Source organism: Sycon ciliatum, chromosome 1, assembly GCF_964019385.1.
Source record: "Sycon ciliatum chromosome 1, ocSycCili1.1, whole genome shotgun sequence".
NCBI lineage: Eukaryota > Metazoa > Porifera > Calcarea > Leucosolenida > Sycettidae > Sycon > Sycon ciliatum.
Genome location: NC_088643.1, coordinates 16,845,741 through 16,861,578, shown reverse-complemented (window position 1 = coordinate 16,861,578; position 15,838 = coordinate 16,845,741). Strand labels below are relative to the sequence as shown.

At 48.3% G+C, this 15,838-nt stretch overlaps 1 protein-coding gene across 1 annotated transcript in view; it reads right to left on the bottom strand.

The window, feature by feature from the left end:
* Positions 1-13,188: 13,188 nt before the first annotated feature.
* The window catches only part of LOC135818514 (mucin-3B-like), a 38,576-nt gene continuing 35,926 nt past the window's right edge, over positions 13,189-15,838 (bottom strand). Inside the window, exons 6-7 of the mRNA XM_065331941.1 lie at positions 14,196-14,434; positions 13,189-13,365 (exon numbers count right to left, since the gene is read on the bottom strand). Of these exons, the coding sequence (XP_065188013.1) occupies positions 13,189-13,365; positions 14,196-14,434 (416 nt within the window). The remainder of the gene's footprint in view (positions 13,366-14,195; positions 14,435-15,838) is intronic.

Sequence of the window (15,838 nt, the reverse complement as noted above, 5' to 3'; positions counted from 1 at the left end):
CGTTGTACAAATTGGATCAACGCCCATGATGCGGTACGAATGCAGCTAGACGTACACATATGCAAGTGCAGTGATGTGATCGGAACTGGTCCATGGTACCAGTTTTGCGCTTTAAGTCGCATTTTGGTGAAAAGAATTGTATCGCTGCCTTAATCTGATCCCTCCCGGGTGATTCAGCGGCATTTTTGAGTTTGAGCTTCTGACACTTTCAAAAAGGATTTTTTTGCCTTTTATCCTCTATGTATAATTTGATATCGTACTCGTAATGCAGGTTCAGTGAAACCCAGCCTATTGACGCGGCTGCACATTCGTAGTACATACCTCGTACGATGCTACTGTCTTATAAAAAATAAATAAATAAATCCGACGGGGTTCGCGTACCGGGCAGGTCAAGAACAAGGAGTCGTACAACTCCCTGGTCTAGAATCACCTTTCATGTCGGCTGAAGAGGTGCTACAGTCCATCATGGACTCGGACAGTGATGACTGGAGCTGCGATAGTGAAGGCGATGACTCGAATGCGGACGTAGCCGTCCGCGATCGTGACAAATTTCGCAACCAAGTTCGCCGTGGTCAATGTCGTACCTACTGCCGTGGTCGCCTTGGACGGCCCTGAGGATATCGGAGGTGTCGATGTCGAGTTTGAGCAGGGCGCAGCAGCACAAGCTACGCCAGCGCAGGACAACAAGTCGGTTTGAGTTGATACGACTAACTACAAAAAATGGCCCAGCAAACCGCGTGCATCTGGCCTGGCACTGAAAGGGATTTCAAAGGATCAGACAGGAAAGTGAACTGCCTGAAAGGAGATAAAAATGCCAGACCCATCAGTACTCAAATCCGGGACATTGTTTTTCATGAGCAGGGCTCACAAAACACTTCCTTTCACCTCTCGTAGGACGTTCAAGAAAACTGACCGTGGTTGGTCCCACAGGAGAGGGAAAAGACCCAAGCGCCATCAGCATGTGTGGCATGTGTTGTGAGCTGCATTTGGAGTGATACACTTGTCAGCACCTTCTGGGTTCGACCTGGTCCCTCAGCTCACATATTTAGAGAATTTTTTTCTCAACACGACTGTTCACACAGCATGGGGCTGTGTTCCCAAAAATACGTTAAAGAAAATGTACAACACAAATCGAATACAAACAAGAACACGATAAGCAGCAAACTCACAGGAGGGAAGTGAGAAATGGCAACTACTTGTAGTTTCAAGAGATGTTTAGAGCATTGCTCATGACAAGCAAGGTCCCGGGTTTGCGTCCTGATGGGTCTGGCATTTTTTTGGTCGCTGTGTGCAGGTCCTATATGGCATTTGGTACAATATTAGACGGTCGCTAGTCACGCAAGGCAGGTGCAGTTTCCTTGTAGAACTGTCCATGCATGGAAAAATGCTGGTTAAAAGCAGATGGTGGCTAAAAGCAGAGGTCGCTTACACCAGGTTTTACTGTAGAGTGAAATCTGGCCAAGTTCATACGTCCACAGATTTGTAGTACATGTCTAGTATGGTATTACTTATGATTTCCAGAAAAGTCACGTCAACTGAATCAGACTTTGGCCAAAACCAAGCAGAGTTGCCCATGCACCCTGTCAACATGTCGGAGACACATAACGTCTCCGATATGTTGATATAGAGCGGCGCAAGGAACAAAATGAGTAGGGCTGAAACGATCGTGATATTTCCTTAGTGGCTCAGCTGATATCATAACGATCGGCTTATCGGCTTAGCGACATATTTCCACGCACGTAATACATGTAATATTGTCATGGTTACTTGAATTTATTTTTCATATTCCAATAAAGTAATAATTATGTCCTCTGTAACTTTGCGCGCAAGGTCAAGTGAATCTAGCTGGTAGTCCCGCTGCCAAGTGTGTGTGTGTGTGTGTGTGTGTGAGTGTGAGCGCGCATGTGTTTGTGTGTGTGTGTGTGTGTGTTTGTGTGCATTCGTGAGCAAGAGAGTGCGTGTGGGTGATTGGATAAGTGCGGGTGCAAGTATGTGTGCGGTAGGTGTGAGAATGAAAGGATGAGTATTGTGGCCGTGTGTGTGTGTGTGTGTGTGAGAGAGAGAGAGAGACAGAATGTTTGTGTGAGATTTGGAGAATGTGTGTGTGTGTATGTAAGATTTGTGTGAGATTTGGAGAATGTGTGTGTGTGTGTATGTAAGATTTAGAGAATGTGTGTGTGAGATTTGGAGAATGCGTGTGTGTGTGATATAGAGAATGAATGTGTCCGTGCGTGTGCATGTGTGAGATATAGAGAATGAATGTGTGTGTGTGTGTGTGAGAGAGAGAGAGAGAGATTTAGAGAATGTGTGTGCGGACGCGCGTGTGAGTGTATGTGTATGTGAGAAAAGGGAGAGAGTGTGGGTGTATGTTTGTGTTGTTGTGTGGATTTGGCATTTGCCCCCAGCTCTATTCTATATCATTCATGCCGGAACTACTGCTGCATAGCCCCAAGTCTGAAGACTTGGCAACTTCACGCCTGCACCTGACTCTTGCGCTATGATACGCGTCGCCTATGACACCCCTCAGAATTTCCAACCTTGCTCCCCCTTATGTTCTGGCTGCCCGTTTTGGATCCATCAGTTGCCTGATGATCGTAGAGATACGTGAAACTCGGAGTTGTGACAAAGCTTCCAAACTCTCTCTTGTGTAATTATGTCATTATACGTGATATGTTGATTGCAACAGGGATATTTTACTATCCTTTCTAATTTGAAAGTACACAATTCAATACAGGCCGTAACGTTACGCATGCACACACACACAGATCAACCCACTACATAAACACACACACACACACACACACAAACACACATACACACACCTGCACACACACACATGAGCACACTCACACACACACACACACAGACACACAAACACTCACACACACACTCACACACACGCGCACTTCGAAAACTGCAGCAGTTACACTGTTGGCAATGCAGGCTCTGCAGCAAGCTCCTATGCGGATGCCTCAATCAGGTCAGCAGCGACTTCCTCAGCTGCCGACAGCAAACGTGTGGACCGGTGCGAGCTGGGGAGAATCACGTTCTTCCTCAGAAAGATCAAGGCGTCAACATTCAAAGGGTGGAGAGAGCTGCGGGTTTTCGTAACGATGGCACCAGCAGCAGAGAAAACGGATTCGGATGGCACAGACGAGCCAGGAATGGCCAAGAATTTCCTGGCCACGGGTGCCAACAGCGGAAAGCGGTCGCTGTGCACTTTCCACCAGGCAAGTACATCAGTCTCCATGCCTGTTGGCTCCTCGGTAAAGAACACAACAAGCTGTAGCTCAGCCTTTTCCAGGTTATCAACTGGCTCGTCATGCCCATCGTCGACGTTCGCTGTGGTGCTCATCAGTTGAGCAAGGCTGCTCAAACAGGGCTTCTTCGCAGCTGGCTCAGTAACGCTAGAAGCCGGGCATGTGGGCAGCTTCTTGCTGGCCAGTTCAGCAAGATCTTTCTGCACTTGGATGCGCTGTTCAACCTCCAAGAAGTTCAGGTTCCGGAACCGAGGATCCAAGGCGCTAGCCAGGACCCCCGGACTCCGGACATCCAAATTGTCGTGGCGGAACGTCACCTTCAGCCGTGAAAGTAGATTCGTCGCGAACGACCATGCCATGGTGGAGTCTGTTTCGCCAACCAAAATTTGAAGCCGTGTTGCCAGCTTTGTGGTGATGGGGAGCATTATTGAGAGTGTGACGTACGATTACCCGCTGGCAATCTTGGTGGCAAGGTCAAACGGCTTCAGAATTGTGACCAGGTGTTCAGCTGCGGCCCATTGCTGGTCCTTCAGCTGAAGGTCACGGTGTTCCTTCTTTGAAGTGCAGCTGCTATCCGACAGCACAACCGTCAATGCTGTCCTTAGCTGTAGGGGGCGGCTCAACATGAAGAAGGTGGAATTCCACCTTGTAGGCACGTCCTGGACTATGGTTAGTGGCTGCTTGGCGCTGTCGAGCTGCAACTGCTTGAGCCTGAGGTGCTCAGCCGCCACAGACAAATGTTTAAAGTGCCCTACCAGTTTGCGACTGCAAGCCTACAACTTGTCCAGGCCCTTCGTTTTGTCGATGGCGTTCCTGATGACGGTCTGCAGCATGTGGGCCATGCAGACCTGGTTGTCGATATCGTCATCACGCAAAATAGCTGCAGTGGCAACCATGTTTCGGGCCTCATCGTGAGTCACACAGCTCACTTGTTGGTGAGGAATGCCGAAAGCATCCACAACGGATAGCAGATGTGCAGCCAGCTGTACACTGGTATGGCTGCCGTGGAATTGGTTAGTCTGCAGGACACAGCTCACCGGAGACCAATCTCTGTCAATAAAATGTGCAGTGCATGTGACATAGCTCTGCGTCGCCATAGAAGTCCATCCATCGGTGGTGAGGGCTACGCCACACACTCCCTCGTTCTCCAACAGCTTTTTCAGGTCAGCGATCCCTCTGTTAACTTCAAAGTAACAAGTGAAACCCGGCCTATTCACGCAGCTACACATTCGTAGTACATACCTCGTACTGTGTTACTGTATTAAATTAAATATAATGATCTGGAGAAAAATTGCCGTCAACTGAATCCGCCGAGGGCCAAACCAAGCGGAGTTTAGCATGCACTCTGCAAACTGAAGGGCACTTACGGTGTCTCCGACATGTCGATGTACAGTGACGCAAGAAACAAAAATGGGGGAAGACATGCAGAAGTCTTAGCTTCCGTGCTTCTGTTCTCTGATCGCGAAACCAGTTTGTGTAGCTAGTGCACCTAAACCCGACGTGAGGGTTCAGGAAATCCTGAATTCACATCTGAAATGGTCGAGGTCCTGTATGCACAGCCTACTATTCATGAGGATGGAGCCTGCGCTGCACTAGCCTGCTGCAATGTAAGATACAATATACATGTAGCTCGAAATACTTTTCTGTTTCCAGCTCATGCTCCTGAAGTTCACCTGTATACTTCTCTCGAAATCGTTCCGAGTTTTTCTCCTTCGAGATACTAGCCCCTCATACGTGTAATAGATGGAACATAACATTGTCCCGCATGGACCTTGCTCAAGTGAAAGATTCTGGCATGATTGCGTCTCTCAAGAATATACCAAGCAATGGGAGCGTGACCGATTTTGAGAACAATAGACACAACACCCTGGGCCAAAGACCTGCACACATTGATGGGGTGAGTAGGCAGTAGATGAGAATTTTCCGCGTATGACAGGATTCCACTCGGGTAAAGGTCAGGGAACACATGATTGTGCGTACGTTTTTTGTGCAGTGCAAACACAGAACAGGATCATCCTGGTTCATGACACTCGTTGTCACTGTGCTATACCTCATTCTTCATTTCACAGTCGGCCCCTGCAGCGTGCAGCGCTTTACACATCTTGATTCTACCTATCCTGGCGGCATCATGCAATGGAGTGTCGCCAAGCTGGAAGCACAGGCAAGAAAAAACTCCATAGCTGGCTATCGTCTTATCTTGACGGCAGTTCACTCCAGTGCTTAGTTGGCGGGCAGATTTCTTCTCTCCACCCAATCTCTGCAGGGGTGCCCCAGGGCAGTATCTTGGGCCCTTTGCTGTTTTTAACCCTTTGAGGACTACCCAAAACCATCTGGATTCCTACCATTTTCAGGCGAAAAATTGATATTTTCAAAAATTGATCTAGTGTCATAAAATTTGGTTCTAAAGAGACATAGACATCAGTAGGCAACAAAAACCAAAGTTTCTACATCATTTATTCATTATAGAGGTCAGAATGGTCAATTCAAAATAGGTGTATAATGCGAGATTTTCAAAAATTGGATATGGTGTCCTATAGTTTGATTCTAAAGAGACATTGATATCAGTGACATCCTCAGAAAAGTAAAAAGGATCACACTGTTCATCCTCACTATCGCTGCTCATGAAGATAATGCCGAGGGCCTCAGACAAGGAGACACTTGACAGGTTACGTGCCATCGGCAGTCTCAACAAAGTAACAAGTTAGTTTCAAATTCCAAATAATTTGTCGATCGGTGCATTCTCTGAGTATACTCAAATGTGGCCGGTTCTCCACGGGACCGACGCGGATCGACTGCGACATGTCTCACCTTGACGAAGAATCAGATCGTACTCGTCTGAGCAACATATGAGCGACTTCCAGCACCTAAAAATATATCGATATCGCAATTTTCTCAAAAACGGATATACTCGTCTTTAGGAATCCAGCTATACCTTAAAAAAGGGATATATTCGTCCTTCGTCCTCAAAGGAGTAATATACGTGAATGACGCTGCCGATGTTCTTGATGGCAATGCTAAGCTTGAGGCCTACGCGGTCGATACCACACTATACAGTCTAGTATCCTCAGCTCAGTGCCCTCGGGACGCTGCACACACCTTGCAGGTATCTACAAACCGCCTGCATAAGTGGGGTTGCCGGTGGAAAGTGTCTTTCGAGCCCACCAAGTCACAGGCTATGACTGCTACTCTCCGACGCACTGACCTAGACCTACCCCAAATCCAGTTTGGTGGTACCTCTGTACCGGAGGAAACTAGCATATCCCTGCTTGGTGTTCGATTTGACTCCAAATTGTCCTTCGCTAGTCACCTCAGGACCGTGACCATCCGCGCCCAGCAGCGCCTCGGCTTTCTCCGACGAGCGGCCCGCATTCTAACGCCAGCTGGCCGAACGACTGTCTACAAGGCATTTGTGAGGCCCCTGATGGAGTATGCCCCGCTTGTGTGGATGAGCGCGCCAGTCAGCCACATCCAACGTCTGGATAATGTTCAACGCCGCGCGCTGCGCATCATTGGCCCTGGTGCAATTCTCCTCAGTCTGGCTGTCCGCCGGACTGCTGCTACTCTCTCGTGCATGTACAAATTGCATTTCATCACTGGTCCTCCTCAGCTACTTGCTGTATTGCCACCGCATCGCGTTTCTCCAGCAACCCCAGAACCAGGAACGAGCACAATAATGCCACTAGCCATGCCTATCAGCTGTTAGACACGCTCCCTGTCTCAGCTCCATTCGTCGTGAAGCGGTCGTTCCCGTACTGCTGTATAGGCACACTGAACTCCCTTCCGGACAGGCTGCTGTCGCAGCGCCCGCACAAAACACGTTTTCAGTCATTAACCCTTTGGGCTTTTACCCGTCGAATTCGACGGGTATGCACATGACGCACTACTAGAGATCGTAACTTCCGTTCTGTTGCGAGTCTAGCCTTCAAACTTTGGCCCCAGGCCCCTGAGCCATGGGATGACAAGTAGGGAAAGTCCCAGGCATGGCTCACATACAAAAAAAATGAGAACCAAGCGCGCGAAGTGCATGCAGCTACATGACGCACTTCCACACGTTCTTTTCTGCATGACTCTACATTTTAGTAGTGAAAACGGAGAAGAAACGGCCATGGACGCGGCGGGAGCGCTGCGCCTTTTTGAAGACTTGGAGAGGAGTGCCAGTCCTGTTGAAGACAGTGACGATGGCGAAGCATTCGGCAATGACATTGGCAGCGACATTGACATGCTGTCATCCGAAGAGGAAGAGAATTTGGATGCCGAACTAGCAGCTATGAATTCCGATGCCGAAGACGAAATTTATTTTGACAATGCTGAGAACTCCACGTCAAGCGAGTCAGCTGACGGTTCTGACACTGACTCAGGCTCGGAGCTACAAGCTGGACATGCCCGCGGCCGTGGAAGAGGCAGAGGGAGACCTGCAAGACGTGGCCGTGGAGGACGAGGTCGCGGAGTCGCTCCTATCGCTGCGCACCGAAATGCAATTCCTGGACTTGGACGTGGTGCAGCGCACAATCGCGGACGAGGACGCGGACGAGGAGCAGCTCAGAATTATCAGCCAGCGTCAGGATACAATGACATCGATGTTGATGGACCTGGTGAGTTTCCTGTCTTCAACCCTGGCGACGACGTTAGTCTGCAGCTCCCCGAAAATTTTCAAAACCTGTGAACTCGATTTTTTCAAATTGTATTTCACAGAAGACATCGTAGCACGAATCGTTGAGTACACTAACAATTATGCCAGAGAACACATCGGGGAGAAGAGATCATATGCAGTACAGGGAGAATGGGTCGACACAACCAACGAAGAAATTTACTGTCTGTTTGCTCTGCTGTTCCACATGGCGTTCAACCGTCTGCCGGAAATCCGCCAGTTCTGGTCCGAGGAGTCGCTTTTCAGAGGAAACTACGCATGATCCATGGTATCTACATGTGTATCCCCCAGCCACTCTCCATTGCTGATGACAACAAGAGCATGGGGGTGTTGACCTGTTTGATCAACACATTGCGGCTTACCGTACACTGAGGCGATGCAAAAAGTATTGGAAAAGTCTGTTCTTGGACATGTTGGATATTGCAGCCACCAACAGCTATCGCATCTTCGAACTATACCGTGCCGATCATCCGGGTGCAATAGAACGCCGACGACACCACCGTCACACCAGCTTCCGTGCGAACTTGATCCGGCAGCTTGCAAATCTCGACATCGGTGCTCCACCGCCAAAGCGCCGATACTCTGCACCTCCACAGGCACCTACTGCAGCTGAAGTTGCTCTCATGCATGTGCCCAAGCACTCACCAGATCTGAAGCGCAACTGTGTCAACTGCTACGAGTTGGAAAAAGCTGAGCGGCGATGCGTCACCTACTGTGCAGCCTGCGACCGGTTTCTGCATGTCTCTGCTCGCGACTGCTTCTCTCAGTACCACCAGAGACACTTTGCAGTATAAATCAGGTGAGTATGTGTTTGGCTGTTCGAAAATACAGCTCAAACTGGACAGTCAGAAATTTATCGTATATTTTGTCGAACGCTTGACTTCTAACAACCAAATGTGCAACTTTTCAGATATTGTTGGACTTGATGTGTGTGTTTTTGACTTCGGTATTGTCATACCTTTCCGAAAATATATAGGTTTGTATTTACAAATATCAATGGTTCTAAAGTTATGGCGGATGTTCCGCGGCTCACTCAAATACCGGATTAGCTGTGGCAAGTGAAAGCCCAAAGGGTTAAAGACAAAGGTCTACTGACACCTGAGAGACAGCAAATGGTTCTGGGCAACATATTCCCTGTAATGTTTCAAGCTCGTCGCTTGCCGGACCCGCTAATCCGCGTACCTGGCCTTGCTCAGAGTGCTCAGCTGTGTTTTGCATACATGTACATGTACATGGCACATCAGTCCAAACACTGATAATTTACAATCTCTTTTTATCTTGTTTTTATTTTTCTAAACACCTACCGGTACTTTTACCCATTCTACTTCCCCATAGCTAGATCTAGCTTCACTTTACATTTCTGTTTGTTTTCCTGGTGCGTGCTTGTGGCATTGAAGCCGAGACCTTTGGTCGGTGGAGCCGAATTGAAGGTCACTTACACCGTCTCCGACATGTTGATATAAAGTGGGGCAAGAAATAAAAGGAGAAGGAAGGCATGCAGACGTCTTAGCTTCCGTGCTTCTGTTCTTTGCTCGCGAAACCAGTTTGTGCAGCTAGTGCACCTAAACCCTACGTGAGGGTTCTTGTATGGAAATCCTGTATTCACATCTAGAATGATCGAGGTTTTGTATGCACAGCCTACTATTCACGAGGATGGAGCCTGTGCTGACCTAGCCTGCAGCAATGTAAGATACAATATACATCTAGCTCGAAATACTTTTCTATTTTCAGCTCATGCGCCTGAAGTCCACCTGTAGACTCCTCGCGAAGTCGTTCCGAGTTTTAGTACTTCGACATACTAACCCTTCATACGTGTAATGGATGGATCATAGTAATCATTGTTCCGTCTGGACCCGCTCAGGTGAAAGATTCTGGTATGATGGCGTCTCTCAAGAATATAACAAGCAATGGGAGCGTGACCGATTTTGAGAACAATAGACACAACACCCTGGGGCAAAGACCTGCACACATTATAGTCGTGAGGAGGCCGTAAATGAACATTTCCGGTTAAACACGGAACAGGATTATCCTGGTTCATAACACTCAATGTTACTGTGCTTTACCTCATTCTTGATGTTACACTCGGCGCCTCCAGCGATCAGGGCTTGACACACATCCAGGTTACCACCATTGGCGGCACCGTACAGACATACATGTACACTTATACCTCGGTTATCCTCGATCATTCTAGATGTGAATACAAAATTTCCAAAGTTACGAGCATTTCAGGCTACCGGGCAAACTTTGGGAAAGTTTCAGTGGAAATGTTACTACTCTTTTGGCAATTTTTGTGGAAATAGTGGCGACATATGCCATATTTATGGCCATTCCCCGTCAAAATGAATTTGATTCGGGGTAACGGACATTTCGAAGTTACGGGCAGTAAACAAGTTACGGGCAGTAAACAAGTTATGAATTTATTTCATATTGTCGGATCACTGTGTCGTTGTACAAATTGGATCAACCCCCATGATGCGGTATGAATGCGGCTTGACGTACACATATGCAAGTGCAGTGATGTGATCGGAACTGGTCCACTCCGGTCCGTCCGCATCAACAATGAGAGGAATGTCCTTGTTGCGTCTGTCTCCACTTGTATACTTTGTCCACCATTCTTTGTCCTTGAGTGAAGCTATGACGACTACTGGCCTCTTTAGGTTCTAGGGTCACCTTAGGATATGGACGGCTATGGTAACAAAGCGGTGGAAAGCTTGTTTGAGTAGAAGATCGTTCGGGTATTTTCTCCAGGAACGCCAACGCTTGTCTTTTTCCCTCGTAGCAGCTGTACATTTCGGGTCCACCATTTTGGATCACTCGGCCTCGTGGTATGTTCCTTAGATGGGACAAACTTGGCTATTGCACCTCTGATGGTGGTGGTTGCCCGCTCATAGGAGGTGTATGCGTCATCACTCATCAGTTATGATGAGAGTTGTGAAGGAAAGCTTGGAGGCGATGCCAGTCCGCGCTCTTGTAGCGCCAGACAGTTCACGTTGCTGCAGGTCCATCGCAAGGTAATATGCATACAAAGTCGGATAGCATCGGATAGCACCATAACGTGTTGTCAATACTGGAGAGTTGAAGGTAGACATCACGAAATCAAGGGTGTTGTCGCCATGAGTAGGAGTCCGAGCATGCTGCATAAGAAGGTGCACGGCACAAGTGTCCTCAAGGGCTTTGCCCGCCGGTGTGGTATTAGAGATGTTAAGCCAGGCACGGTTGTGAACGTTAAAGTCCCCAGCAAGAATGAGACTAGAGCCGTGTTGACGGGCCAAAGGAAGGATTTCGTCGAGATGATGGATAAGCGAATTGCTGTTGCTCTTACCGCACTCAGCCAGTAAGGCCATTGCTCTGTCTTCTTCACTAGTAGGATCAGAGTGGGCCAGAGACGTGGTGGGGTTAGGCTGCTGTGGGAGGGGGTGGTGGCTCCTCTCTCTGACCCCTCGGCCCAGCTGCTGTCTGGGGACAGAGCTAGAGTTCAATCGGGCTCACCTCACCCTACCGCCGAGGCAGGTTCCGATTCCCCGGAAGCATCCCTTTCCCCATCCGATCCTCCTACAGCAGCTGAATACGAGAACGGTTTGTCTAGCCCCACACCACTATACACCACTAGCACTGGCAAGCTGGCGGTTGGTTGTCGTACCAGAGGGAGAATGTTGGTCCAATAAGCTTATACTTTGCCTTTTGTCCTGCTACTCTTTCCGCATCCGACCCTCCTACAGCAGATGAGTCCTGTTTGTCTGAACCCACGCCACTGGACAGTTGGCGGCTGGCTGTTGGACCCCGACACCATGGATTTCTTTGTACTCCGTGTGTGGGTCAGGCGATTTGGACAGGCCTTTGCCTCATGTCCGCCTTTCTGACATCGAAAACATAACATGTTTGTTCTTCACCTTGGTACCAACCCCCTACCGTGGTCATACTGGAACCTATACGCACAGCAGAATGGATGCTCTTCTTCAGGCTCATTTTGCATGGCAGGTTCCCGTTTCGATTGAAAATCACCATGCTATGCGATTTTTCTTGTTATTCGGCCACAAATATCTTCAAATGCCCCAAAACACTTGCAACTGCTCCATCGCGCAAATGCAATGGGCATCCAAATACTGATACTGTGATTACTTCACTGCTGCTTTCAGTAACAGGTACATCCTTACGGATTATTGACAAGCCGGAGGATACAAGCCGGCCGCGTGCGGCTCCACAGGACAGTGCTACGAGGCACCAGCTAACCTCTCGGGCACTAACAAGCCATAAGGCCCTCCCTGCCATGCACTAACCTATAATTATTATCCACTGGTTTGAGGGAAAGACGCAAACGGGAAAAGTCCGAAGAATAAATTGACTATCACCACCAGGACTCGGATCAAGGACCGTAGCTTGTAGCCAGGGATGCTCTAACCACTGAGGTGTGGTGCAGTTCTCATCCCAGCAGAGACCGTTCAACATCCTCTTCAGACTTCGTCACTCACACTTCCTGTGAATCCACACAGGCGGGTGTGACGCTGCCCTCAATGTAACCCACATACGTCGTGTACAAAACTTGCACGCGGGAATCCCCAAGTCATCAAATATTCACTGGTATGAGGGAAAGACGAAAATGGGAAAAATCTGAAGAAAAAATTGACTGTCACCACCAGGACTCGAGCCAGGCCCCTCATATGTAGCCAGCGATTTCATTATCCAAAATCACTTTTGGATAATAAAATTCTTTTTAAAATTCCTTTAACCCTTAGGTGCCGGTAGGTCGATTTCAGCCTTTGCTGACAGTGCATACTAAAATCGAGCACAGAGCCAGTCACGTACATCGCAGGTGCCTGATTTTTGTACAGAGCCCCTTCAGTAGCTGGCCTGTAGATAGCAATAGAGAAAGTAGGGGGGTTGCATTTGAAAAAGTCGAGTCGTGATCAACGACAGTCGCGCAGATCAGCAGAAGTCAATCGAGCGTGGCAGCCTACGCACGCGTCCCGCAACTTGAACAAAACGTTGCTGTTTCGCTTCGTTTTCGACTAGTACAGTTCATGGCTACTACAGCTGACCTCCGTCATGGATGCTGCAGGAGTGCTTGAGTTGTTTGAAGAGCTGGAGGCCGATGATGCCCCTGTAGAAGAAGAATCAGAAGACGACGATGGTGAATAATCTGACGCTCTTTTCTCTGACGGAAACCTGCCGTCATCAGATGAGGAAGACTGACTCAACGATGATTTGGTTTTCGGTGAATTTCTTGAGAACGGCAACTCTTCAGATGAGGACAAAACTTCCGACGATGAGCTTCAAGAAGCTTTAGGGCGAGGGCAAGCGCAGCCAGTTCGTGGACGTGCTCCGCTCGCGCTGCGCGGAGGAATTGCTCACGGCGCTGGTCGAGCTCAGCCAGCTGATGGAACAGCTGATCGTGGCGTGCGTGGCGCGTGTGGCGGAAGCAATGGCGGAGACCGTGGACGAGGTAGTGGATTTGGCGTGCTGAGTGGTTTTGGCGACCAAGATGTTCATGGACCAGCACAGTACCCTGACCCTATTGTAGATTTTTCTGACTTGAAAATTCAGAAATCGGATTTTGCTGTGTCTTGCCATTCAGAATACATACTTTTGTCGCTACATTATCTAAACGGTTGCGAAGATATAGGCTTTCCAAAAAATTGAGCCAAAAGTACGAAAAATCTAAAATTCAGTCAGGCACCAAAGGGTTAACTCGCTGTTGTCTGGCCATGTCTGCATCAATTATAATTCTTTACACACGCACCCAACGGCCTGGGAGCCTTGGGTGTTGCCAGTAGGTCCCAGCGGATAATGCTAGCATTATATCCAGCATATTTAGCACTTTCTGCAAACTAGCATCGTGCTAGCATAATCTGGCAAGTTTTGAAGAGAACTAGCATATTCCCATTGGATAGGCGGATTTTTTTCGATTCATTTGAGGGACTCAGAAAGTCGACAGCCAACTGTTACATGGCTAAAAATTACAATGTTACTTGTATCAGAGTGTGGATAATGTTGGCTTGGCTGTGTGGTATTGTAGCGAGAAGCAGTGGCCCCTCGTACTGTGCCTTGTTTTAATGTGTATCTCATTTGAATTTTTGACCTTGCCAAAAATAACAGGAACAGAGAATATTTGGATCAAACGTAAATAGTGGGAGAATGAAGTCCTCGGCCCAGGTTATAGAAGCAACCAACTTCGAGAGGAATCGGAAATTCGGCCATGATCGGCTATGATTGGGCGTGACAGACTTTGACTCTTCACCCTTAAGAGTCTTCCCATATATTTACATCAAAGGATAAGCAATACGTCGTACCTTTCTTCGGTCATAACTAGCAGCATTACCATCAGCTGTAAAGCTGCCAGTGCTAGTCTCAGCTGAGCTGGCAATGCGATGTGTTGTAGTGGCTTGGGTGGGTGCACTCAAACAGGTCTGGCTAAGACCAAATGTAGTCTCTGCCGTGGTAGAAGGGCCTGACATTGATGATGGTGATCTATCAGTAGAGGAGCAAGCTAAGGCTGTACCGGGCTGCAGAGTAATAGGTTGTTGTACACCTGCCATAAGTACACAAACACACAGACATGTCCGCATCCACAAATGCGATTTCAGGTTGCTACATTTGTATAAGCGTGCAAACACTCATACATCAAATTGCAAATTGATTTTATTCAAGAATGTTTCCATGGTGAATGGCTGGTGTCATGACACCTCAGTTCATATAGTTGTCGCATCCCTGGCTCACAGCGACCGGACCCCGAAATCACTACGAACGGCGACTGAATATAGACGTGTGGCCTCACGACAAGCCCAACACAACCCAGGGGCCAACCAATATAGCTAGCTTGGTCCAAGTTCAACCCCACACGATCAACAAACAAAGACTGTTAGTTTTACGTCGTGAGTAGTATCAAATCCGAGCTCAAAGTAAACGAAGACAGAGAGCTGAGACCGAGTCTCGACTGCTAGACTAGACTAGACTAGACCAGACTAGACTAGACTAAAAACTGAAGTAAAGGAGAGAATGAGAGCTTCTTTTATAGGGTGCTTCAGAGATATATGGCGTGATCATTGCGAGGTAATTCCAGGAAATAGCAGAACAAGTCAAACCGGAATGTGCGCAGCCAGTCAGCAGAAATGCAGAATATACGTACGGTGATCATTCGAGAAGAAAGAGAAAGAAAGACATCGAGAGAAGAAAGACCAAATTGGGACGTGGGGAGCCCGCTCACCCACGCCAGAGTACAATGTGAGTATATGAGGGTCACGTTGGGGAGCCCGCTCACCCAACGTGCCATAGTTCAGCGGCTTCTTATGGTAAGTTCTGCTGCATTCTTGGTCTTGCTTGCTTGATACTCTGACCTCTCGTGCGGTCACTGCGGTGATGGTTTTGGTTCTTGCACACTTCTCCTGTCTTGCACTTAGCTCTTGTTATACAATGTCATATTAGTCTTGGCTCTTTGCACAAAGCACCGAGGCATCGTGGAAACCTGTAGAACGTCGTAGTGACGTGATTTTGCACAAAGCCTGGAGTCACATTTCCAGGAAGTGAAGCACTTCCAGGAAACGTACAACGCGAGAACCTACCTGACCAGGTTCCGGCCCTGGATCACATGATGTGTCATGCCAATAAGGCATGTCACCTACGTGGGAAAGCGTGTGTCGCTCAACCTACGTGCTAAGCACGTGGGACAAGACACTGGCCAAACCACATTGTACCAAAAGGGTGTGACAGCTCAGCACAGAGCTGCTGACTATGTAGATCCTGCTGTCACAGGACTATCAGGCAGCAGTCGTCACGTTCAGGGACGTGACATAGTCTATTTCTCATTCACCATAAAGCTAACGAGACAGGACGTAGAAAATGTATGGATGGCTGGGGTGACCTGTAGACAGTCTTGCCAGCCGTACAGTATGACATGCAGCAGCTATTGCAATAGCCAACCTAACTCATCGTGAGG